The sequence below is a fragment of the Schistocerca nitens genome, chromosome 2 (assembly GCF_023898315.1).
Source record: "Schistocerca nitens isolate TAMUIC-IGC-003100 chromosome 2, iqSchNite1.1, whole genome shotgun sequence".
NCBI classification, from domain to species: Eukaryota; Metazoa; Arthropoda; class Insecta; order Orthoptera; family Acrididae; genus Schistocerca; species Schistocerca nitens.
The window spans coordinates 491,799,080-491,826,800 of NC_064615.1; the positions used below are offsets into that span (position 1 = coordinate 491,799,080).

The following is a 27,721-nucleotide window of genomic DNA, read 5'->3' on the forward strand; positions in this document are numbered from 1 at the left end:
ATATGTGCCAGAAGATGAAAAAGTATATTTGAAATTCAGTGAACTGTTGAAACTAGCTGACAGTATGGACTGAAATACTTCAAATAAATTAACTGCCTCTGTGGAGAAGATTAATAAAAGCCAAATTTCTTTAGCAAACCAAAAAAAATAACTTCATTATTCTGCAAAGTGCTTAGTACTTGAAGTCAAAAACATGGAAATTAAATAAAATCAGAAAACAAACTAATAATTTTAGCCTTCCATAATTATGTGAATGTATTTTAATTGAAATGAAGAGGAAACAGTAAAATCATTAACAGTCACACTTCAAGTAGCCGGAAGCGGGAGAAGGTACTGCTCATATGCGACTCAAGTACGCTTGCGCGTGAGCCCGCTGGAAAGTGCTCAAATGAACCTAATGCAAACAATTGTGATGTCACCCTCATCATAAGCAGTTTGTTGTTATTAACTATTGCACAGTCTTTGTCCTAAAGCCTTTAACACATTTTGCTGTTGACAGACATTAGAGTATCGGTTCTTACCAGCCAAAATTACAAAAAGTTAATTGAAAACTAGAACACTAAAAAAATCCCAGAATTCTAAAAAATTCCTGGCTTTTTCCCCAGTTTTCTCCTGGATGAAAAAATTCCCAGGTTTTTCCCGAATTTCCCGATTGCCCCGGGGCGTATACATCATGTCTCAGTAAGATAAACAAATAGGTGGAATATTATTAGTTCTTTTGGGTGTTTTCGTGCATTAGCTTCTACATACTTCTGATAGATGTACTAGTCTACATAGGAGTCACAATTAAGCAGGAATAAACATTTTGTGTTATGGATTTCACTTAAACGTAAGCAGTTGGTATAGTGCAATCAAATCTGCGAAGTTTTTTTTTTTACAAAGGAATGGTATTACATGGCACGTGATATAGTTCAAAACAATGATTGATTGTGTTCTGGAAAGAATAGGTCAACCATGGCAGGTGGCAGAGATGTTCGACAAAATCTAAATTGTATTTGAAAAGAATCCACAAAAATCAACAAAGCACATCAGTAGGGAGGAGCAGACAATACAATCGACAGTACAGAGTATGTTACAAAAGTGTCTGCAGTAAGGCAGCTATTACATGCATCACAACCACTGACTGCACAAAAAGGTCTGTTGCAGTGGCTTCAACAATGGAAAAATGCCACAAAGTCTGTGTGATTAAATGAAGAATAGTTTTGACATTTGCTGTATCATCAATGGTTCCTATTTGAATATACATGATATGTTGAAAAGTTGGTGAGTTCCTCATTTTTCCATATTATTTCTTATTCTGTATGTGTAACGTTTTTACCAATAAAACAGATTTACTTTTGCACTGTGACTTTGGAACAACCCATATTCACACAAAAAGCACAGTTTAATTAAGTTAAAAAGCTTTATAGATGGAATATTTTAGTAGTTCAGATCTCAACTGTATAATTTATTCAGTGATTACGAGTTTTGGGTGCATGTCAGCCATCTTCAGATCAGTTATTAATTTGAGTGCAGTGTCTGATTGTAAGATTAGATAAAGACACACAGTCAACAACATAGCAGTAGCTCACATATAAGACTGATTGCAATGAAATAATGGCATGTACCACTCTGATGAAAAATTATGTAAGCAAAACCTTTCTTACAAAAACATATTGGTACATAACATTCTGTATACAGTCTCATTACGCCAGTAGCTTCTCAACAACACGTACTTATGAGGCCAATTCAGAGCAATAAGCATACTTGTCAGAAAGATTTTGCTTACATAATGTCTCATAATAATGGTACATCCCGTTATTTCATTGTGGTCGATCTTATATATGAGCTATTGTTATGTTGTTGACAGTGTGTCTGTATCTAATCTTACATTCAGACATGCAATGCACTCAAACTGATAATGGATCTGAAGATGGCTGAACATGCAGCTGAAACTAGTAATCACTGAATAAACTATACAATTGAGATCTGGACTATTAAAAGATTTATCTATAAAGTTTTTTAACTTCATTCAACTGATTTAAAATGTTTAGTACCTGTTTTTTGTTTAAATTCTAAAATAATGAATATGGGCTGGTCCAAAGTCACAATGCAAAAGTAAATCTGAAATAAGATGGAAAAAATAGCCAACTTAACACATGACGTATGCTCAAATAGGGACCACTGATGATATGGCAAAATTCAAAACTATTCTTTGCTTGCTCCCACACTCTAGCCTACACAATGTCTGTGGACTAAGTTTACATAAAATTATAACACCTGTCTTATGTCTTTGAATGTATTACTTACGTAGGGGTTGTGTAATTAACTGTCTCAACTTTTGATATCTGCTTTGATTGTTTCTTCAGACGATAAGGTTCTCAGATCACTCTGAGATTTACACATTACAAACTTTTGTGCATGTTTAAAGAAGGAGCAGTCGAGAAATAAAATTAGTCCGTACCTTCTTCACCACAGACTCCACATTTCCGTCTTTTCCTCGCACCACTAGGAGATGGCAATGTTCTCTTACCAAATGTTCCTCGGCCTCTTCCTGCAGAAGAAAAAAGAAATAAAAAAAGAAGGCAAACAGATTGTCTTTGTTGTAGTATTACATTTATCTAATCGTATTACCTATGAAAGCTACACACACACACACACACACACACACACACACACACACACACACAAACTGTAACAGTTTGAAAAAAATAGCTGCTGGGATTTTTCTGGGTTGTATGGTCATGACCCATGTAGCTTTTCTATTCCTAATGTTTTATCCAAGGTTTCACTTACAAATCACAGACTGAAGATGTCCAGTGCAACTCTTGATGGAATGTTAGGAACAAATCAGTTTCATGCATCAGGATGATACAACATGGAAGATTTACCAGCAGCTGTGAAACCTGGTCATGAAAGACCTCATGTGAAAAAATGAACATATGCTTCAGTAGTTCAATGTAATTGCCAATACCCTTGAGACATTTTACTGAATTTAGCTGTGTGCTGTGATATCAATGAGGCATACCTTCAGTTAATGTAATCCATGTGCCATTGTTGCCATCACCTGACCCCAATAAGACACATTTTTTTATAATTCAGCATAACTTCAGTATGACTGTATATCTGTTAATAACACGAATTGTTTACAGACGAATGGAAAAACTGGTAGAAGCCGACCTCGGGGGAGATCAGTTTGGATTCCGTAGAAATGTTGGAACACGTGAGGCAATACTGACCCTACGACTCATCTTAGATGAAAGATTAAGGAAAGGCAAACCTACATTTCTAGCATTTGTAGACTTAGAGAAAGCTTTTGACAATGCTGACTGGAACACTCTCTTTCAAATTCTGAAAGTGGCAGGGATAAAATACAGGGAGCGAAAGGCTATTTGCCAGCCGCGGTGGCCGTGCGGTTCTAAGTGCTTCAGTCCGGAACCATGTGACTTCTATGGTCGCAGGTTTGAATCCTGCCTCGAGCATGGATGTGTGTAATGTCCTTAGGTTAGTTAGGTTTAAGTAGTTCTAAGTTCTAGGGGACTGATGACCTAAGATGTTAAGTCCCATAGTGCTCAGAGCCATTTGAAACATTTGAAAGGCTACTTACAATTTGTACAGAAACAGATCCAAAAAAGCTATAATTCCAATTTGTTTGTCTTGGAGGGGGACATAGTATATACACATCTTTACTTCTGTATGCATCCTCTTTGGTTTGAAGCTGGCACAGTACTTACAGTAGAATATCTTTGGCTTCCCTCTGACAACCATGCCTCCATCCTTGCTACCCTCCCTGTTTACCTTTCCCTGTTGCTTCATAACCTGGGTTGTGAGTAACTGAATCCACTTTCCCTTCTTCCCTTTTTTTCCCCTCTCTCATCCCTGACGAAGGAACAAAGTTCCGAAAGCTAGGAACATAAATTTTCTGTTCTGTTTTGTGTATCTATCAGTTGTACTGAGCTGAGGTAAGTACTGGCCAGCCCCTCTATCTCTTTGCTTATCTACACTGACACAGTGTTGTCGTTTGTATCATCATTTCATTATGTTGTCCTTAGATGTGTCAATGCCCATTTGTAACCTGTTCAGTGATCTCCATGTGGTTCAGTAACTCCATGCCATTTGGGTGTAAAACAATGATCCAACTTGATACCATTGCAAATCACTGACCGTTTTCTTCTTATCTGTCCATTCCAAAGGAACTGCAGCATTCACTAAGTGAATACTCAACTGACAAATGATTTGCATTTTAATAATACTTCTGTAAACAATTATCAGGAAGCCAGGGGGTATCCTGCAAGTTTCATTTTTTATCACCACCACCATCATTGTCATCAGTGGATTGGATCCACAAATAATTCAACAAATACCCAAGAGAGGCAGAAACCTGTGTATAGGATATTTTTGATGTAAGTGATAATACAAGGCAGGTTCAAAAAATAGCATAACTTTTTAAAACAATACTTTCATTCAATGAACACAAGTTTAGTCCTTGTTACCTTCACAATGCTTTTTCTCTCTAATCACGCACTTATTACAGCAGTGTTTCCATTTCACCATGCAGTTCTGGAAAATTTCTCCTAAAATGTAATTCTATGCCAATGACAAATTCTCCTTAAGGTCATTAATACCATCAAAATGAGACACACTGAGCACAGACTGTAATTATGGAAACAAGAAAAAATGCACTTAACGATGCCTATGGAATAGGGTGGCTGGAGGATAGTCTTTTGTTTTTAGTACAAATAACACACACTGAGGAAGCTGACAGGAAAGGCATGTTATGCGAATCCTGCTCTGCAACAGACAATGACTGGTATCGACAAGATAACGGATTTTTGGAATCGTTCATCTTTGCCTGAGAAATTGGGAGAACTGTTCATAACACTGCGTTGGACACAAAGTATGATTTCCACAAGTTAATTTAAAAAGTTAAAATGTTTCTACAAACTATTTCCCCACTTCCATGCAAAAATTTCAACTTGTTAGATCAAAACTAAACAAGGAATCAATAGTGTTGTTACTTAGGAGGTTCTGACTGATACAGTGCTGTCAATGGCCCATCGCTATGTTGCTTGACTGCCAAATAAAACAGTTCTTTTTGACACGTCACATTCTCCAACAAGCTTATTTTTAAGTATTTTTTTAACTTTTATGTGCACGCCTGAGTCTACTGATTTCATACTTCCAAGGCATCTCTGATATACCTTTCATTATACAAGTGCAATATTTTCTAATGAGTGTTTTATGCAGAAAAGCCCAAAGGGACTGAAATACACAGTGCTTATATAGAGCACATGAGTTGGCTATCAGTAAAACATCAACATGCTATTTCTATTATAAAAAAATATAACATATAATATTATAACTCGAAATAATGAACAACCTGCCCTTTACAAAAATAAAAAATTAACAGGGATACTTACCAAGGATCTAGTAACAATGCTTTATTTGTAATGACTTTATTATTATTTAATGGTATCAGCTCAGAGATGCTTCAATATAAACATAAAAATGAAAGCTTACTTAGCACAAAACCTATTCACACTGCTTTACTGCAGCAAAATTTATGGTAGAACATACCTGCATTAGTTTGCCAACTTGTGGATGCCCCACTACCATTTCCATTCCATTTACTTCCTCTACTACCCCAGTCATTATTGCTAGTGCCCCCTCTGGCTGTATTTGGCTCATCAACCCACTGGAAGAAGTTGCAGCGTTCATTTGGTTGTTTTGGGCAACAGTAAAATTGGCGGCCCTTGTTTGGTGTATCTTTTTGAACAGTTCGCCTGCGGAAGATATGAAAAACTGCATGAAGAAATTTAGATGTCTTCATTTCAACATAAATACTGCAACACTCAAACAAGTTAGTCCGTAACTTTCTTAGCAAGAAACTTAGAAAGAAACATGGTGCTCTCTATCCTTTATAAAAAGGGAGAAAGGGATAATGCAGATAATTTTAGACCTATTTCTATGCCATCGGTGTTTGCAAAAGTTATTGAAAAGGCTGTGTATGTAAGGATAACGGATCATTTTATATCACATGATTTGCTATCAAATGTACAGTTCGGCTTTAGAAGTTGTTTAACAACTGAAAATGCTATATTCTCTTTTCCCTGTGAGGTACTGGATGGGCTAAGCAAAAGGTTTCGAACACTTGGCATATTTTTTGACTTAACTAAGGCATTTGATTGTGTTGATCACAAAATATTGCTCATGAAGTTGGACCATTACAGAAATAGGGGAATAGCTCACAATTGGTTCACCTCTTATTTTAGCAACAGGCAGCAAAATGTCATTATACACAATGTTGATAACGGTTGTATGTGGGGTCTGAGTGGGGTACTGTTAAGTGGGGGTGCCCCAGGGATCAGTGTTGGGGCCACTCCTGTTCCTTATTTATATAAATGTTACGCCCTCTAGTATTACGGGTAACTCTAAAATATTCTGTTTGCTGATGACACTAGCTTGGTAGTAAAGGATGTTGTGTGCAACATTGACTCGGTTTCAAATAGTGCAGTACATGACCTAAGTTCATGGCTTGTAGAAAATAAACTAATGCTAAATCACAGTAAGACTCAGTTTTTTACAGTTTCTGACACACAATTCAACAAAACCTGATGTTTTAATTTCACAGAACGGGCATATGATTAGTGAAACTGAACAGTTCAAATTTCTAGGTGTCCAGATAGATAGTAAGCTGTTGTGGAAAGCCCACATTCAGGATCTTGTTCAAAGACTTAATACTGCCATTTTTACTATTTGAACGGTATCAGAAGTGAGTGATCGTTCGACATGAAAATTAGTCTACTTTGCTTATTTTCATTCGCTTATGTCGTATGGTACTATACTTTGTGGTAACTCTTCCCATTCTAAAAGGATATTTTTGGCTCAGAAACAGGCGGTTCGAGTAATAAGTGGTGTGAGTTCATGAACCTCTTGTCGACCTCTGTTCACAAGTCTGGGTATTTTGACATTGGCCACTCAATACGTATATTCCTTATTGTCGTTTCTTGTTACCAATATTAGTTTATTCCCAAGAATAAGCAGCTTTCACTCGGTTAATACTCTTGTTACCAATATTAGTTTATTCTCAAGAATAAGCAGCTTTCACTAGGTTAATACTCAACAGAAATCAAACCTGCATTTGGATCGGACTCCCTTAACTCTTGTGCAAAAAGGAGTGCAGTCTACTGCTGCATCCATTTTCAATAAGCTGCCATTTGAATTCATAAATCTTAGCAGTAATCCATTATTTTTATCTGTTATTACTTCTATATTGTAATTTCATGAACTGACAAATTCCATGACCTTGGAGATTTGGTCCTCAATTTGGTCCTATGGAACTTGATGTGTAAATAAATAAATAAATAATAACAAAGTTGTTTAGGTTACCTGAGACATCAAGAGAGAACAGTGTAGCATGAGATTATTTGGAGAGAAGTAATGTCATACACAAGTTATGAAAATTTTGTACATGGAAACATCACTCAAACATATGTTGGATTGTTTAAATGAGTACCATCAGTGCACTATCGTAACTAGAGGTGGGGGTGGAGGGGAGGGGAGGACTGCACTGTGGTGGCAGTGGTGATGAGGATGAAAAATCTCAGCCCGGTAATGAAAGATTGTGCTATTTTGGTCAACATTGTACCTAAATTTTGTTAGGGTCCCCTTTTAGGATTAATGCACTTCAATCAACATTTTTCTTGATACTACATTGCATCTTGAAATTAACATCCTGGAAGGGCTTAAAAATGCCTATCTACTGCTGCCATAAGCTCTTAACAGAATTCATACATTTTCCAGCTAATGTCAGAGGATGCAAAATCTAGTGAACAGGGTGAACGTTCCAGCAATTCATACTTCAAATCCCTAAGTTATCCATTTACCAAGGCAACTTTCAATATTCAAATGATTATTTTCTTTCTTTGTTTTTAAAGCCCAGGCCTTAAAAAATTCCTTTTTGATATCAGAAAGTACTGACCATAACCTTTCCAGCAGGTGAAATCAACCTTTTGGTCGGCATTCATCAAATATATCACCCATTTTAAAGAAGATTTCATATGGTTAATTCTTCAAGTGATGACGATGTGCGTTGGGTAGACCAGTTGCCTGGTGCAAGTTTTCCTAGTTGATGCCAGTTTGTCAATGAGGATGCAATGATGATGAGGATAACACAATACCTAGTCCCCAAGTGGAGAAAAATGTCCAACCCTGCTGGGAATCGAACCCGAACCCCGAAATTCTGCCGTGCTGACCACTCAGCTATGGAGGCGGACATTCTTCGAATAAAATGCACCACATTTTTTTCTTCTGATGTGCCTTTTGTGTCAGCTATTCATCATGTCAGTACCTTGGTGTGCGCTTTCTCAGCGTTCTCATCTGGAGCTGAGGTTCAGCAATACTTTCACTTGATCTATCCATTTCTTAACTGTTGAAAATTAAAGAGCAAACCCCTTACGAACATACACCAAGCTTGAATTGCCGTTGGTAAAAAGGAAGCCAGCACAATGAATTTTATGATCGTACAATATTTCGGTTAATCCATCTAAACAATAAAACCACTAAAACAATGCATAACACAAAACTTCTACACATCATGTTGATACTGTACATATCTTACTGCATGACATGTACAAACATTACACAAAATTTCATTAAGATTCATCTATCATCTTTGACAGGCTGTATAAGGAGTGACCCCATAGTAACTAGAAATCATTTCCTGCAAGTGAAGGGACAGTAGGAACAGTTTCTCCAGCTAGGTGTCTCTACCTACATACTCTACTAAATTAGCTGAGAGTATTTTAACACTATTTGATAATGTACTAACATTAAGCTCTAGTAAAAAATCAGTGATGAAAGACAGTGTTGGGGTTATGACCCAAAAAGCAAGACACAATTGAGCCAGTGAAGGATTGCTTCATTACCACAACAAAACAAAACAAAACTGGAGAGTAGTAACATGAAAGCAGTGTTTTGTGTGTGTGTGTGTGTGTGTGTGTGTGTGTGTGTGTGTGTGTGTGTGTGTGATGATAGTCAACCATCAATTTGTTCCCCCAGAAAGGACAGTTCAAGAGCATTACTACGTTCTAGTGCAAAAACAACTGAACAAAGCACTGTGGGAAAACAACCTGCATTGTGGATTGTATCCTACACCACAAGAACACTTTCGGCCTGATATTATTGAGTGACATGAAGTTTTTTGGGTAAAAACAAAATGAGAATGGGTTTTGCCCATCCTACTCACCAAATCTGGCCTCTTGAATCTTTTTCCAGTCCATTAGAACAGAAGATAACTAAAAGTGATGTGTTTTCAAAAGACAGAAAAAAATTGCTGAATATGTTGAACTATAATTATTAAAAGAAGTATTCTGACTTAAATGACAATTCATTGCAGATGATGGTTGGTCACCTGATACAAAATAGTATTTAGGTGAGTCATCCAGCAGGAACAGCCATCACAGTCACCCTCTGCCACGGAAAGGAGTTCTCATTACATGTGTTTCCCCTTGTGGGTGAGAAGTTTTAGGTTGCTAAACCTTCCTGTAGAAGCCGTGAGAGAGCTTGTCGATCAGTGACATTAACAATAGGTGTTGGCTTTACTACACTTGAGTTAAAATGGAACTAAATAAATATCTGACTCATCACACAAAAAGTACTGGATCTGAGATGCTCTTTACCTGCCAAAACATACTTCATATGGGCTAAGCAAAATAAAACTGGCCGAGAAAATATTTACAATAGTACTGAAGCAGGATTGACCCTTATTAACGAACACTGCAAAAGATGCTAAAAACAGGCACCATTGATGTTGATGCAGTTCTGTGCTCGATTTATCAAACTGTGAGACATGTGTAAAAGCTCTGCGCACAGGATAACAGCAATAGTGTTTTCAATGTGCTGAAGTAGCTATTCCAGCCTGTGAGGATTATCTGAGTACCTCCGATTATGCTGCATCAGTAAAAATCATAGATCTTGCAATCCAGATGGTCAGAAGATTGCACTGTTTCTGCTAATTGTCCTCTCTTCACCAAACACCTCATGCACCCGTGACAAGGTTGTCAAGGCAGTGTTATGCTGTTGCTCCACATTGCTGTAACTAACCAAAGAGTTATTCATCTCATGTGAGTTGATCCACAAATGGATTAAAGAGTTTGAACCTACCAGTTAGGATTAACACTTTGGCAAAAGAACTACATTGTGGTGTGTACCCCAGACAGTGCTTACTTCCAAACGCTAATCTTAGGCTTATGCAACAGCTCGTCAAAGTACTACTTATGCGTAATGCTGCATGTTCTGGGAGTTCACATACTTTGACAGGTTGAATCAGGTTTCATTTGAAGAAATGAAAAACTGAGGATTCAAAAGTCCTGCTTTCATTTCACTCAGAAACCACTGACAGAACTTTAAATGCAAAAGTTTGTCTGGATGCTTTAACTCATGCACAACAGCAAATTTGTAAGGCTACAGATGCAAGTCCTATCTGATAATGCTTTTACTGATAGTCTCTTAATTCTCACTTGCACTGATAAATGGCATTGAGATTTTGTCAGACTTTGCTTCAGGCTTTCCTTCAAGTGAGCAATGTTCTCTTGTGTTCAAACTCTATTCGGATAGTTATGCTTTTTATTTGTTGCAGAGCCAGTTTCATGCCATTTTACCACCACATTTTGCATTGCAGACTTCCAGTCTTAAAACACTTGCACAAACAGTTTCACATAGTTTTCCAAGAATTATGTTTTGTATAACATTTGAGAGTGAGCATATGCCATTTTATCAAACAAAGGAAAATCCAGGATGGAATGTAACAATATAATGAGAAGGAAAGTTGCTACTCACCATATAGTGGAGATGCTGAGTCACAGATAGGCACAACAAAAAGACTCTCACAATTACAGCTTTTGGCAGTAAAGGCCTTCATCATCAACACACACACACACACACACACACACACACACACAAAACTGCAGACTTAGGCAACAGAAACCACACTGCAAGCAGCAGCACCAGTGCATGATGAGAGTGGTGACTGGGTGGGGGAAGGAGAAGGCTGAGGCGGGAAGAAAAAGGGAGAGTATGGTATGTGTGGCAGACAGTGAGGTGCTACAGGTTAGACTGGGGGCAGGGGAGAGGTGGGGAGGAAGGCAGGGAAGCGGAAAAGGAGAGAAGTAAAAAGACTGTGTGTGATTGTGGAACGACAGCTGTGTAGTGCTGGAATGGGAACAGGGAAGGGACTGGATGGGTGAGGACAGTGACTAATGAAGGTTGAGGTCAGGAGGGTTACGGGAATGTAGGTTGTATTGCAGGAAGTCCCCCCACCATCTGGCCACAGAGGAGCATTCTCCTCGTAACTCAGTACCACCCAGGACTGGAGCAACTGAATTAAATTCTCTGCCAGGGTTGTGATTACCTCTCATTGTGCCATGAAATGAGAAATGTCCTGCTCATTATCCTTCCCACCTCTCCCACAGTGGTATTCCGCCACCCACCGAAACTACACAATATACTCATCCATCCATACACAACCCCTACTCCCAATCTCTTATCTCATGGCTCATACCCCTGTAACAGACCCAGATGCAAGACCTGCCCCATACATACTCCCACCACCACCTACTCCAGTCTGGTCTCTAACATCACCAATCCCATTAAAGGCAGGGCTATCTGTGAAACCAGTCATGTGGACTACAAGCTAAGCTACAACCACTGCGCTGCATTCTATGTAGGCAGGACAACTAACAAGCTGCCTATCTGCATGAATGGCTACCGACAGACTGTGGCCAAGAAACAAGTGGACCGTCCTGTTGCTGAGCACACTGCCAAACATACAGGTTATCCTTCATTTCAGTGACTGCTTCACCACCTGTTCCATATGGATCCTTCCCACCAACACCAGCTTTCCTGAATTGCACAGTTGGGAATTTTCCCCTGCAAAACATCCTATGTTCCCGTAACCCTCCTGGCCTCGACCTTTGTTAGTCACTGTCCTCACCCATCCAGCCCCTTCCCTGTTCCCATTCCAGCAATACACAACTGTCATTCCACCACCACACCCAATGTTTTAATTTCTCTTCCTTTTCTGCTACTTCTCCCCTCCCCACCTCTCCCCTGCCCTCAGTCTAACCTGCAGCACTTCCCTGTCCACTACTCCCACCATATTATCCCTCCCCCTCCCTGCTCCAGCCCCCTCCTTTCCTCCACCCTGTCACCAATCCCATCATGCACTGGTGCTGCTGCTTGCAGTGCAGTTTCAGTTGCCTGAGACTGCAGTCGCACGCGCGCGTGGGGAGGGGGGGGGGGGGCACGTTTGTCTGTCTATCGTTGATGTTAGCGAAGGCCTTAACAACCAAAAGCTATAATTGTGAGAGCCTTTTGTTGTGCCTATCTACGACTCATCTCTGCTATATGGTGCGTAGCAATTTTCCTTCTCATAATATTGTTACATTTGCCATTGTCTTGTGAGCACATTTTGTGTTGAGTCAACTGCATACTAAACACATCTGCTCCTCTCACTCACTTAAACATAGTGATACAGTGAAGTACTTGATACATAGCATCCAGGGATGTGCATGGGCAGACATGTGAGAGCTAGCAGAAGGTGCACTGAAATCACAGTTATCAGTATTTTCTGTAATACGGCAGTTCTCCTATTCAATAACAAGGTTCAATTCCATGTCAGTTTTATACATATTTTCCATGCCAATTTTATTTTTCCCACTCTGTACTTATGCAACTACCAATATTTCGTAATGTTTCTGTCTGAAATGGATACAAAAGTTTTCAAAATTTCAATTACTTTATATTGAGAAACATACCTTACTTATTTGTCAAGATGGACATATTAGAACTTTAGCCACAACATGACAAAGTAGTGGGGAGAGCCTCATTAGACCCGTTGAAGATGTCAGGAGGCAAATTTAAAATTTTTAACTTTTGAATTTTTTCCCAACATTTAAACAGCTGATGAATGATGATATATGACTGTAATACTACAATTACATAAAAAAATTAATATATTTAAACTTCACACAAATGTGAACCATGCAAGGAATTAAATTGTTGAAGAAATATAGCAGTGTGTATAAACAGCCAATTGGAACATTTCTTAGTGGAGTGGAGATGTGAAATACCATTGCAGCTGCTGGTGAGTTTTGGAATGAGATAAGGAGCAGGTGTGGAAGAGTCCAGAAGAATATCACCACAGCAGGTCTGCTGCAGCACAAGCGGTCACTGCCACACCGTACGATTCTCAAAGACTCCAACTGAAGTTACTAGTGTTTAACAATGGTGTCATCTGAGGCAATGTTTCCACATTAAAATTCAATGGAGTGATTTAACTGTCCAAAGAAGTGTAGCATGGTTCATCATGCCATTGTTGTTGATAATATATTTTTCAAACCAATGCCTTTATTCCCTACAGCAAAATAAAATCTTAGTTCTACATGTTTTTACTCCCTTCCAAACTTTCTTTAAAAATGATTTCTGATAACAAGCAGCTAGGAGGTAAACCTCTCCTGGAATTGACTCACTGAGCCAGGGCAGAGTGTGAGATAAGTGGCTGTCAATACCATTACAGAACTGTGGCTAGCAAAGTGTGTCAGCCCTGAACCATTACACTAGTTTTGATCACATTTTCTGATTACATAACTCTGTTATATCAACTGTAAAATTAATGGTCAGACATTTTTTACTAATATAAATTGGGCTCTAAGTCTATTGACACACTGAGAATCACATTTTGGTGTTGATGTTGGATTTATTGTGCTCGGTTTGAAGTGTATATTAGACTCCTCTCTTTAACATCTCCCAGGTCTCCCAGGAGTGAGAGGAATGTAAACAGTTATTGATGAATCTCTATATTCTGATGTCACTATGACATAACAATTCTCACACAGCTCATGCGTAGGAAGTGCTTTCCAGGCCGTCTCTTCCTGCAAGCCTCTTATTTAGCAACAGACAATTTTTGTTCACAGTTTTAAGAAACAGTAGATAGTTTGGAAAAGCCAACTGTGTGTCCATTGACCACAGAGGGATGTGCGCTTCCTCTTAGCCAATAATATCATATTTACAATGATGATGATGGTATTGTACCCATTGTAACACCATGATAAAAGGAAGTCTGATTGCTATATTATTTCCCTGATATCAGGGAAAAGATTGTTATGTAGCACGTCAGCTACAGCAGAACATGAACAGAGACAGTACGCACTGTCATAGCAGTATGATTTTGTCAAGCAGAATCGCAATATTTAAAAGATACCATGAAATTGTTACAATTTATCAAAACAATTCTCTTTATATGCTATAAATTTAATCTTATTTTACTATGACCATTATGTGAATGAACTGTGAACTTTTGCAACAGAATACAGAAGTCGAAAAAAATGTTAACTTTTCCACAACTTTCTTAATTATGTACAAGTATGAATCACTCTACACAGACCTTTAAATGAGCCAAACTGACTGTTTATTAGCTATTAGCTAAGAATGGTGGAGAAAGTGAAATAACAGGCTTTATATCCCATTACCTGTAACATCTACACTCTGGATGAGTGGCTGCAAAGAGCGTCTCTTCTCCACAAGAGGAATACTTGAAGTAAGAGGAATGAAAGAACTTACACAAAGCTGGTGAAAGGAGGGAGTGGAGAGCTCATAACATAACCAGAGGAGATAAGGTTAAGAGGGAGAGAATACGTTGACAAACTACTAAATTTGAAAAATAGTGATAAGAAGAGAATAGATTTACAGTGGTGACCTATACTTGAAAGAAGAGAAACATATTACAATTTTTGGAGTGGAACTACCAGTTAGAAGAATGATAAAGGCAGTTGGACCTGTTGTTGTTGTTGTTGTTGTGGTCTTCAGTCCTGAGACTGGTTTGATGCAGCTCTCCATGCTACTCTATCCTGTGCAAGCTTCTTCATCTCCCAGTACCTACTGCAACCTACATCCTTCTGAATCTGCTTAGTGTATTCATCTCTTGGTCTCCCTCTACGATTTTTACCCTCCACACTGCCCTCCAACGCTAAATTTGTGATCCCTTGATGCCTCAAAACATGTCCTACCAACCGATCCCTTCTTCTAGTCAAGTTGTGCCACAAACTTCTCTTCTCCCCAATCCTATTCAATACCTCATTAGTTACGTGATCTACCCACCTTATCTTCAGCATTCTTCTGTAGCACCACATTTCGAAAGCTTCTATTCTCTTCTTGTCCATACTAGTTATCGTCCATGTTTCACTTCCATACATAGCTACACTCCATACAAATACTTTCAGAAACGACTTCCTGACACTTAAATCTATACTCGATGTTAACAAATTTCTCTTCTTCAGAAACGCTTTCCTTGCCATTGCCAGTCTACATTTTATATCCTCTCTACTTCGACCATCATCACTTATTTTACTCCCTAAATAGCAAAACTCCTTTACTACTTTAAGTGTCTCATTTCCTAATCTAATTCCCTCAGCATCACCCGATTTAATTTGACTACATTCCATTATCCTCGTTTTGCTTTTGTTGATGTTCATCTTATATCCTCCTTTCAAGACACTGTCCATTCCATTCAACTGCTCTTCCAAGTCCTTTGCTGTCTCTGACAGAATTACAATGTCATCGGCGAACCTCAAAGTTTTTACTTCTTCTCCATGAATTTTAATACCTACTCCGAATCTTTCTTTTGTTTCCTTTACTGCTTGCTCAATATACAGATTGAATAAGATCGGGGAGAGGCTACAACCCTGTCTCACTCCTTTCCCAACCACTGCTTCCCTTTCATGCCCCTCGACTCGTATAACTGCCATCTGGTTTCTGTACAAATTGTAAATAGCCTTTCGCTCCCTGTATTTTACCCCTGCCACCTTTAGAATGTGAAAGAGAGTATTCCAGTCAACATTGTCAAAAGCTTTCTCTAAGTCTACAAATGCTAGAAACGTAGGTTTGCCTTTTCTTAATCTGTCTTCTAAGATAAGTCGTAAGGTTAGTATTGCCTCACGTGTTCCAACATTTCTACGGAATCCAAACTGATCTTCCCCGAGGTCCGCTTCTACCAGTTTTTCCATTCGTCTGTACAGAATTCGCGTTAGTATTTTGCAGCTGTGACTTATTAAACTGATAGTTCGGTAATTTTCACATCTGTCAACACCTGCTTTCTTTGGGATTGGAATTATTATATTCTTCTTGAAGTCTGTGGGTATTTCGCCTGTCTCATACACCTTGCTCACCAGATGGTAGAGTTTTGTCATGACTGGTTCTCCCAAGGCCAGCAGTAGTTCTAATGGAATGTTGTCTACTCCCGGAGCCTTGTTTCGACTCAGGTCTTTCAGTGCTTTGTCGAACTCTTCACGCAGTATCTTATCTCCCATTTCATCTTCATCTACATCCTCTTCCATTTCCATAATATTGTCCTCAAGTACATCGCCCTTGTATAAACCCTCTATATACTCCTTCCACCTTTCTGCCTTCCCTTCTTTGCTTAGAACTGGGTTGCCATCTGAGCTCTTAATATTCATACAAGTGGTTCTCTTCCTTCCAAAGGTCTCTTTATTTTCCTGTAGGCAGTATCTATCTTACCCCTAGGGAGACAAGCCTCTACATCCTTACATTTGTCCTCTAGCCATCCCTGCTTAGCCATTTTGCACTTCCTGTCGATCTCATTTTTGAGACATTTGTATTCCTTTTTGCCTGTTTCATTTACTGCATTTTTATATTTTCTCCTTTCGTCAATTAAATTCAATATTTCTTCTGTTACCCAAGGATTTCTATTAGTCCTCGTCTTTTTACCTACTTGATCGTCTGCTGCTTTCACTACTTCATCCCTCAGAGCTACCCATTCTTCTTTTACTGTATTTCTTTCCCCCATTCCTGTCAATTGTTCCCTTATGCTCTCCCTGAAACTCTCTACAACCTCTCGTTCTTTCAGTTTATCCAGGTCCCATCTCCTTAAATTCCCACCTTTTTGCAGTTTCTTCAGTTTCAATCTGCAGTTCATAACCAAGAGATTGTGTTCAGAATCCATATCTGCCCCTGGAAATGTCTTACAATTTAAAACCTGGTTCCTAAATCTCTGTCTTACCATTATATAATCTATCTGATACATTTTAGTATCTCCAGGATTCTTCCATGTATACAACCTTCTTTTATGATTCTTGAACCAAGTGTTAGCTATGTTTAAGTTATGCTCTGTGCAAAATTCTACAAGGCGGCTTCCTCTTTCATTTCTTCCCCCCAATCCATATTCACCTACTATGTTTCCTTCTCTCCCTTTTCCTACTGACGAATTCCAGTCACCCATGACTATTAAATTTTCGTCTTCCTTCACTACCTGAATAATTTCTTTTATCTCGTCATACATTTCATCTATTTCTTCATCATCTGCAGAGCTAGTTGGCATATAAACTTGTACTACTGTAGTAGGCATGGGCTTTGTGTCTATCTTGGCCACAATAATGCGTTCACTATGCTGTCTGTAGTAGCTAACCCGCACTCCTATTTTTTTATTCATTATTAAACCTACTCCTGCATTACCTCTATTTGATTTTGTATTTATAACCCTATAATCACCTGACCAAAAGTCTTGTTTCTCCTGCCACCGAACTTCACTAATTCCCACTATATCTAACTTTAACCTATCCATTTCCCTTTTTAAATTTTCTAACCTACCTGCCCGATTAAGGGATCTGACATTCCACGCTCCGATCTGTAGAACGCCAGTTTTCTTTCTCCTGATAATGACGTCCTCTTGAGTAGTCCCCTCCCGGAGATCCGAATGGGGGACTATTTTACCTCCGGAATATTTTACCCAAGAGGACGCCATCATCATTTAATCATACAGAAAAGCTGCATGTCCTCGGGAAAAATTACGGCCGTAGTTTCCACTTGCTTTCAGCCGTTCGCAGTACCAGCACAGCAAGGCCGTTTTGGTTAATGTTACAAGGCTAGATCAGTCAATCATCCAGACTGTTGCCCCTGCAACTACTGAAAAGGCTGCTGCCCCTCTTCAGGAACCACATGTTTGTCTGGCCTCTCAACAGATACCCCTCCGTTGTGGTTGCACCTACGGTACGGCCATCTCTATCGCTGAGGCACGCAAGCCTCCCCACCAACGGCAAGGTCCATGGTTCATGGGGGGGACCTATTGGGCTACAATTGTTATATAGATTGCTAAGGTGCATATTGACACAGAAATATATGCCCAAAGAATGGGGAAAGAGAATAATAATCAACAGTTCAGAATGGTGGATACAACAGTGATAACTAAAGTGGAGGGTCAGTTTGAAGAGGTGCAGTATCGCTTTTGACATGGCAGATCATCAGCTGACCCAATCTTTACTATGACACAGGTGATGGGAAGGTATTGGGAGTATGGGAAAGATCCGGTGATGACATTTCTTTATTCAGAAAAGATATACGATAGTATCGCCAGAGAAAAGGAATAGGAAACCTTGGAGAGAAACAACTGAAATTCTTCATTCAATACAAGGTTCAACTGCATCCAGAGTATAGTTGGAAGAACTGTTTGGATTAAGTATGTTAAGGGACTGAGACAAGGAAGAGTGGTTTCACCATTATTATTTATAATATTGTTGGGCAAAAATGTGAAAAAAAAAACAACACAAGCTTACAGAGGAAGGAAGACAAAATTTTGCTATTTGCCAAAATTTCTGTGTTGTGGACAACTAACATTAAAGATGCACAAAAACAACTGGCCATATTAAATGAAAAATAGACAAATATACACAAAATGCAGCATGGAGAAAAGCAAGACTATCGCAATAACTAGAGAATACAGAGAAGGAAAAGGACAAATTAACATTAAAGTGCTGGAAATTGAAATTGTGGAGAACTCCAAATATTTAGTAAGTGAGGAAATGCAGAATGCAAACACAAAATAGTGCAACAGGGTAATGCATTTTACCAGTGTGTGTGGGGCTTAGTCTAGGGAAGGGAGGTAACAATGAAGTGAAAGGAAGTGCGGTAAAAGATGTACTTTGCACCCATAATGGCATATGCATAGGAGACCTGGACAATGAAAAGAAGAGAAAAGAGTAGAATTTAGGCTACTGAAATGAAATTACTAAGAGACATGTTTGGGAAAACGAGGAGAGGCAGTGTGAGAAATGATTATGTAACCAAGGCAATTGAGGTACAAAAGTTGAATGACAGAATTGAGAAGCAGAGGTTAAAATGTTTTGGACTTGTACAGAGAATGGAAAATGGAAGAATACCAAAACAAATGATGGAGGTAAAGTTTGAGCAGAGACCCACAGCAAGATGAATTGAGTAGAGCAAGACCAGAGTAAGAAGAAGGAATCTGAACTGAAACAAAACAATTACAGAAGAAAATTGGTGGAAAAGACAGGGATTGATGGAGAAGTAACAAGAATGTCTCAACCTGGGCTGATTTTGGATAGAGGGAAATGGAGGTGAACACAATCTAAGAATTTTCTCTGCATTCTACGGTGAATTAAGTGCTCACAAAGTTAAATAAAGACTTATTATAAGGATAATTCAACAGGGAAAACTCTGTCAAATCAGGACCATAGAATAAATGTTCACAGTCGGTAGACATCATTTTTCAGTCATATAACTAACATTTAATTTGCTTAGTCACACATGCAGTATCAACCTTACTTAATCTAATGTAGATGAATTTACTATTTTCATTTTACCTTCCATTATTTTATTTGCAGATCGTCAGTGAAACATATGATACAGGAAGGTCTACATTTAGATAGCACAAGACAAAAACAACAAAATGACTGTAACATGGTAACTGCTCAACATGAGTAGTGGAAACATTGCTGAATTTGCCATTAATACTAGGTATTTTCTTACAGTTACACTGAAATATTATGGCGACTGCAATATTTCATTAATGTGTGGGTGGCATAAATAACATTATTTAGCAATATCATTAATGTGTGGGTAGTATAAATCACATTATTTAGCAATGTAAAACAAATAAAAAGAAACATACATTACAGCAGACTGTCCACAGTTACAGCACACTTCAGTGTCTCCTGAATTTTCAGCCTCTCTGCCAGGACCTGTGAAATATGTAAGAATAGAAAGTAAGGAAATGCATCAGTTCAAATGCTGTACTGACACAAACTCTTTTACAGTAAACTTTATGTAACAATATCTTAGCAAGGACACAAACTGCAGTGGATAAATTTTGTGGAAGCATTTCCTAGACTACTGATATCAACTGTTAAATCCGCGTACTTTAAATGACAAACAAGCCCATGTAAAAAAAAAAGCTGTAACTTAGCAAACGAAAGCGTTGGTATGTTGATAGAGACAATGAAAACAATAGAAAATACACAAATTTCAAGCTTTCGCAATCCAAGGTTGCTTCATCAGAAAAGAGGGAAGGAGAGGGAAAGACGAAAGGATGTGGGTTTTAAGGGAGAGGGTAAGGAGTCATTCCAATCCCGGGAGCGGAAAGACTTACCTTAGGGGGAAAAAAGGACAGGTATACACTCGCACACACACACATATCCATCCGCACATATACACACACAGGCAGAAATATGTAAATGCCATATGACACCCAGTTTCTTGAAAAGCAGCCTACTACAAGATACATTGTTTTTGAAAATACCCTCTACACATCTGATAGCCTTTTCTGCCTCATGAAAACTAGTTTTGTGCCATTGGAATTGCCCCACAGTAGTATGCAGAATGTTACGTGTTTATGAAAAAATGTGAAATAGAAGCGGAGCATCATATTTTCACTCACATATACTCTAACTTTATGTAACAAGTGTATGACACTCAATAATTTAGTGCATATAGAATCTGTGTGGAGGTTCCAAGTTAATTTTGAATTCTAATGTACAACATGAAGTTTACCCAAAATACAATCATTTTCGGTTTACAACTAATTCATTGTCTTCAAAATCATTATTAGAAGTTCTTAGATTGGCTTTGTTTTGTTCTTTTAGATTCTCTATATCATTTCCAGTTGCAATGAAAGTGGTACCATAGCACCACAGTTTATCTATTAGAATCTGATGACTCACAAAATCAAATGCCTTGCTTCATGTCAATCAAGCAGGGCATTTACAGATGATTTACTGAGAATTATCAAAACACTTTCAACAGCTATCATTGCAGAGGAAAATTCTCTGAGTGTAAGTATTGAGCATTTGTCAGTATTCCATTGCAGGTGAAATGTTTGTAAATTTGTTGATACATGCAATGTTCTACTATTTTGAAAAGTACTGGTACAAGAAAAATAGAATGCTAATTATCAACGTGACTTGTCTGAGGCGTATGAGCATTTTCAATCAATTTAGTTCTTCTTTCCCACAATCATCATGAAGGAGGTCTTTCGAGCAGCAGATTACAGCAATGTCAAGTAAAAGAGTACCATTGAAGAAATAAATAAAAATAAAATAAATAAAAAATCTCAAAATACCCTTCCTTCTCACAAACCTGAAATCTTATGCTAGGCACCTCAGTTATAATCAGATGTCCTGATAGTGGAGCACTGCCCATGAAAGACAAAGTTCAGGATTTATGTCCTGGATACCCATGCAACTTTCACCCGTCTAGATGCTTAAAGCCAATACATATAGACTTAGAAAGATCTGGATTTCCCCATTAGGAATGGTATCTTGTGTGCGGTTTTGGGACAGTGTATCCCTGTGCCTTTGTTTTCTCACATTTACCATATTTGACACAGCTCCTAATGCATTTGTAATGCAAGGGGGTGGTCGCATTGTCTGCCTAACAAGTCGCTGACTAATGGCAATGTGTGCTCCCTAAAGGCCTACATTGCTACTATCCTTTGTTCCTTGATACACATCATGGTATGTGATTTTTTTTTCTTTGACTGAGGACTGGGGGTGGGGGGAATTCAATAATTTACCCTACTGAGTTTCTTAGAAATATGGCCTACCCTGAAGTGACACACTGGAAAAGCTTTTTAAAAGATAGGCTGCACTACCTATATGTGTCATCAGTGTGCATAAATTATAATGCAGCATGACTTAAAAGATGGAACATTCTATCAAGTCTGACTGAAGCTACTAAATAAAACAAGTTTTTGACTAAAATGTTTGTGATATATTTTCACTTCAGTAATACACCTGCTAATACCAATTCCCCCTTACACACAGCTCCTGATGTAAAAAGGTATGTTTGCTCACAGTTTGCACTTCTGTTTATTCATATAGTACATAGAACTTGTTACCTATTGTCTGAAGAACAGAAATTTTTTGACATTCAACAAATAGTTCGAAAGTACTAGTTACCTGTTGTCCAAAGAACTGCAATTTTTGCTATTCAACAAACAGTTTGGAAGTTCTCATGATAGTTGCCAGTTTATTATGCTTACACAATACCATATAGAGATCAATATGCAGTAATCTAAAGACAGTTTCTGAAATACGACTACTTAATCCATTTGAAGAAAGGTCACAATTTAATATAAAAATCCCAAACTTCCAGAAATGTAATTTTCAATTAAGGTCATCAGTTTCAGTTTCTGAGCAAAAGGAAAATTGCAACAGTTTTACATTACAAGAACACTAAACAACAGGTCCTCACAATCATGACTCCTCGAGACAAGTAAGTGCAATTCTATTCTCCTTCCAGAATACACAACACTTCTCCTCTCTGATTAGCTGCAATATAATTTAGCCATTCAACTCTACTGCTTTTCACAGACACCATCATAATTTTCCTCCTTGACTAATACTGAACTCCAAATTTAATTTAATTATTTCCCAACTTTGTATTTTTCAAAAAGCAAATAAATTCACAACACTATCTTTACTTGTCTTAAGTGCAGAAGTAAAGATTTTGTTTGTAGAGCCTTAAACTGGCTGCTTTACAATAAAATTACTTAATGTAATTCACTTACTTAATGTGATTCGCACACTTACTTAATGTGATTCACACACTAATTCATCATTAATTATTAACAAATTTCAAGATTTTTACATCAGATACACGTTGCATTCACCCCATCAGTCACTCTGATAAAAATAAAAATGATAATGCCAAACAGCTGAAAATAATAAGTGCTGTCTGAAAACTGAAAACATTGCCTAACTTATACGGTCTTGAACAAAACACTGTTTAATTAACCATTTAGCACCAATGTGTTTAATTATTATGCTTATAAAAATATATTAATGTGTCAGGATGATGTTTCTAAGGGGAAGTTATAAAATTTAGAATTAACGTAATTTTGAATATCTTCAATATGATTTAGGTTATAGAACAGAAACGTACAGGAGTTCATTATTATTATTATTATTATTATTATTATTATTATTTTGATAGCCTACATAAAATCTCATAGTGACTGGTACAAAGGAAATGACCTTATTAATTAACAATTCACAGATCGGTGTGTGATTTAAAAGGAACTGCAAAGTGTTCAAGCACGTGAGTAGGCCTGCAGTGTGCGAGCACATGGACAACCAATGGCAACTTTCTCATGTGGGAAGGCATTCTGTAGAGCACTGGGCCATTAAGATGAATCTTACAGCTTCCTAATCAAATTGCTACACCACAAACAGTAATGTTGATACAGGAATATTTGTTATATGTGAGTGGAGCAGAAGGAAAACCGCACTTTCTCTAAATGTGTGCATCAGATATTTTTTTCGACTTCTGGATGCGGGAAATAAGTTCAGTGTTGTGATTAGGACAAAATGTAGTGCCTGGGTGAGAAACAGTCACCTCTACTGAATTATGTATGCAAAAAAGAACATTCTGAACCAACTGAAAACTCAGTTTCTATTGAGAGTAGCATGTCTCAAACTAACTGAGATGCATGTGACATTATTGTGACCCAGCAATTAGCAGTAAATGTGATATTAGACAGTGTGTGAACAAAGTTCATACTGATGAATTTTGAAAAGAACAACTGTTGAAATTCCAGTGGATGCAACATGAAGACTATATGACCCTGGCACTTTCCAAGAGAAACCTGATTTCCAAAATCAGCTATTCCTGGTTGGCATACTGCAAACGCATTTCAGGAGCATTTTGTAAATGTTGCATTCTTTTTAAACCAGAGCATGCTGGGAAACGTGGACATCCAACACATGAGTCTTTTTAGTAACACAGCCTAACTAACTGGAAGAAAGCTCTAGAAGATGTTTCGGCTCATGCTAAGATATTTTATTATCTGAAATGTGTCAAATCTGCTGATACTTTTTTGAAGGCAGTAAAAGTACAGGAAAAAATCACTGTGCACCGATTGAATAGTCAAAAGGTGGATCAAGATGCTAATCGTAGGAAAGTGATTTAGTAAACTGTGATTCTGTGTGGCCAGCAGTAACAGGGTCTTTGCAGCAAACATGATTCTGGAAATTTAATAGCAAATTAGAGAGATTTAAATGATCGGAATTTTTTGTCTCTCCTCAGGTTTTGAGCTGAAGCTGGTGATATAGTTTGCAAAGGCATCTTCCAAATGGTCCTAAGAATAAACAGTACATCATCACTAGTATTCAAAACCAGAAAACAGAAACACATTATTATGAAAGAGCAAACCGCTCACATAGTGAACAGTTCTAAGTACTTCACCATTCTTCCAATCAAACAACAGACATCGCAAGAACTGAGAAACTGTTTATATGTGTTCAGTATGTGGATTTAGAATTAAATGTGGTTCATGAAGATTTTATAGTTGTTTACCTGTTAAAGACTTAACATGGCATGGGCTGCTGGACTTAATGTTATCAAATTAGGAACTAACTGGTTATAACTGTGAATTTTTGGTGGGTCAGGGGTATGACAGAGCAGCATTAATGTTTGGTCATTTATGTGGTGCACAAGCTTTCATCAGAAAAATGGCTCTGAGCACTATGGGACTTAACATTTGACGTCATCAGTCCCCTAGAACTTAGAACTACTTAAACCTAACTAACCTAAGGACATCACACACATCCATTCCCGTGGCAGGATTCGAACCTGCGAACGTAGCGGTCATGCGGTTCCAGACTGAAGTGCCTAGAACTGCTCGGCCACAGCAGTAGGCCTTTCATCAGAAAAGAATAGCCAATGACTGTTTATAACCAACTCTTAGTCTTAGCTGATTTGTGTTCTCTGTAGGCTACAAGGAACTGCATAGGGATAGTACAATCCATAAGATACTTCTTCAAGAGTTCCACTAAACATAATGACATGAAACCTCCCCTCAAAGATTAATTACTGGTGACCAGACACTCAACACTTTGGTAATGTGTGAAACACTGTGGATTTAGAACCATGAGGCAATTCTGCACTTAAAAGAAATGTTTTCAGTCATAGTTTACTCTCTGTAACAATTAGAATCGTGTGCTAACAAAGAAACTGCTCAAAAAGCACACAAGCTGTGATGTGAAGCCAGTCATAGCCAGTTCATTGTTTCTGCTTGTAAATTCAGAAAAAAACTTCTCCTTAACCTTTCCTTTTTGCAGAATGCTTCAAAGTGTTAGCTGTTATCTCACTGCACCACTAGAATACATTTGCCTTATGTCCAGTGCCTTAAAATAAATGATACAGGTTAATGATAGAGAACTCAAAAATATGTTTGGAGAGACCTCAAAACTCACAAAAGCCAAAGTAATAATCATAGTACTAAGGTCTGCAGCCACAATAAAATAAAGGTTGAACATTGATAAAACTGACAAAATGCAGTGATGGATTCCTGACTGGAAATTGAGGAAAAAAGGTCCTATGAACATGTGTCTGGAAATGCATCATTGCCACAGTAGAAGGCACTGACGGATGATATTTCCTATGGCCATGTGCCATGTGTTCCTTGTGTTTTTCAGGCTGTGTGATTGATGCAGCATACTGTAAGCAGCAGAATGGTTTGGTATTCATGTCAGGAACAAGCCACGATGGTGTTGGTGTATGGCCAAGAAGATGGAAACGATTGAGAGGCAGCATGGGTATACCAAAACAAGTATCCTTACAGACTCCAACAACATCACACAACATTTAAAGCCCTTCTTGGGCTTGTCATCAAGATTTAATTAAACCCTGCCAGAGCATAATTCCAAGGAAACGCATAAACTGCAATACTGAAAATATACTACAGTCCATCATATTTTATCAATCAGTGTCAGCAGCTGGAGAATTTTCCATTAGGAAATTGAAATAGCTTAAAGAAGAGCAAACTACAAGACGAGAGAAAACTTTGGCAGTGCTGAGAAATGCAATTCAAAAAATTTTTCCAAAATTAGAACTCAGCTTCAAATTCTACTCAGCATCCCAGTTTCCACAACAATGCCATAAAAAAGTTTTCAATTATAAAACATTCACACAGAAGAAGAAGATGGTAGAGTGGCCGGTGAGCCTTAACTATATATTTACTAAGATGGTATCTGTTCTTTCGGACATGCACAAACAGTGCCCGAACTCTTACAGGAATCGGCAACGCGCCGCGAGTAATGCATGTAATGGGAGGGGGCACTGCGAATGTAGTGCGGGACAATACGTTGAGAATGTGCGTTTCACGGGAGGCGTGCCAGAGATAAATCCCTGCAGTCGCGCTATCCTCTGTGTCATCGGTGGCTCAGATGGATAGAGCGTCTGCCATGTAACCAGGAGATCCCGGGTTCGAGTCCCGGTTGGGGCACACATTTTCATCTGTCCCCGTTGACGTATGTCAATGCCTGTAAGCAGCTAAGGGTGTTCATTTCATTGTAATTTTCACCATTTACTCTTAATGAAAATGCTTCAAGATCTTTTTTGTACTTTTCCCAGTATTTAACTGTTGTCACTCCAATACCTACTTCAGAGGCTAATTTAGTAACTGACTCACCTATGTCAAGTCCTTGCAGAACACTTAGCTTCTGTAAGCCTGTGCACACAACATATTTCCTTCTCTGATTTTAGGCATTTTTAGTCTTTAAGAATCTCTTATACTTCTTAATTACAACTTAATACACTGTATAACACTACAAGGCAACTTTAAAATTAAATGTAACACAGAAATAAGCATAAAAGCACACAGAGTAAACAGCAGATTAAAGAGTACAGCAATCTGTCAACTGAGCATGCATGAGGATATGCAACATGACTCTTGAGGGACACATGTTGTGACAGCAGAAAAATTGTTTGATAATGCCAACACGCTGTTCAACATGGAGCACAAATAAGTGGTCGGACACTTTGTTGGATAAAACGAGGAGCCAGTTAATGTAAGGTCAGATAATCGAGGTTCTACTATACAGAATAGCTTAGTGGAGCACGCTAAAATACTAGGCTGAGAAATTTTCTCCTTGCCCTAATACCGAGTGAAAAGATTCTGAATGAGCAAACTTTTGTGCAAGTGTTAGTGGATGTTGTATCATTAATGTCATATCATTCACCATTTGTTATTTTTCACATGATCATTTGTACCACCAAACATCATCTTGTTAGAAAGTCTCCTTATTATAAGCCTTTCGCAACATTTTGAGTGTCTCGGATGCTAGCTCTAAACTTTTTTGAAATGACATCAGTTTCCACTTCTACTTGTAATTGTTTTTATCATGCTATTGCAATGCCTACTTATGTGCCAGAGTCACACGTCTACAAGCATATAACACAACAAACCAGGAAAAAATAGTAGCAAAATAACAGTACGTACAACAGTTTGCAATATGCTAATATTCACATGCTTATACAATTATATGAATTGTTACAGCACAGAATATGTTAAAAAATAACAATTCTTTGTAATCATGTTTTTCTGTTGCATTGCATTATGTTTGTAGGTGCTTGACAGCAGCACATAAATCAAAAC

The 27,721-nt window shown here is 38.1% G+C and overlaps 1 protein-coding gene across 3 annotated transcripts in view; it reads right to left on the minus strand.

The window, feature by feature from the left end:
- The window catches only part of LOC126236443 (DNA topoisomerase 3-alpha), a 222,279-nt gene that overhangs the window by 4,365 nt on the left and 190,193 nt on the right, over positions 1-27,721 (minus strand). For all 3 annotated transcript variants that reach the window (XR_007544915.1, XM_049945758.1, XM_049945757.1), the window contains exons 16-18: positions 19,958-20,027; positions 5,557-5,762; positions 2,444-2,533 (exon numbers count right to left, since the gene is read on the minus strand). Coding sequence is in view for 2 of the 3 variants with exons in the window: in XM_049945758.1 (XP_049801715.1) it covers positions 2,444-2,533; positions 5,557-5,762; positions 19,958-20,027 (366 nt within the window). In the remaining variant the exon portion in view is untranslated. The remainder of the gene's footprint in view (positions 1-2,443; positions 2,534-5,556; positions 5,763-19,957; positions 20,028-27,721) is intronic.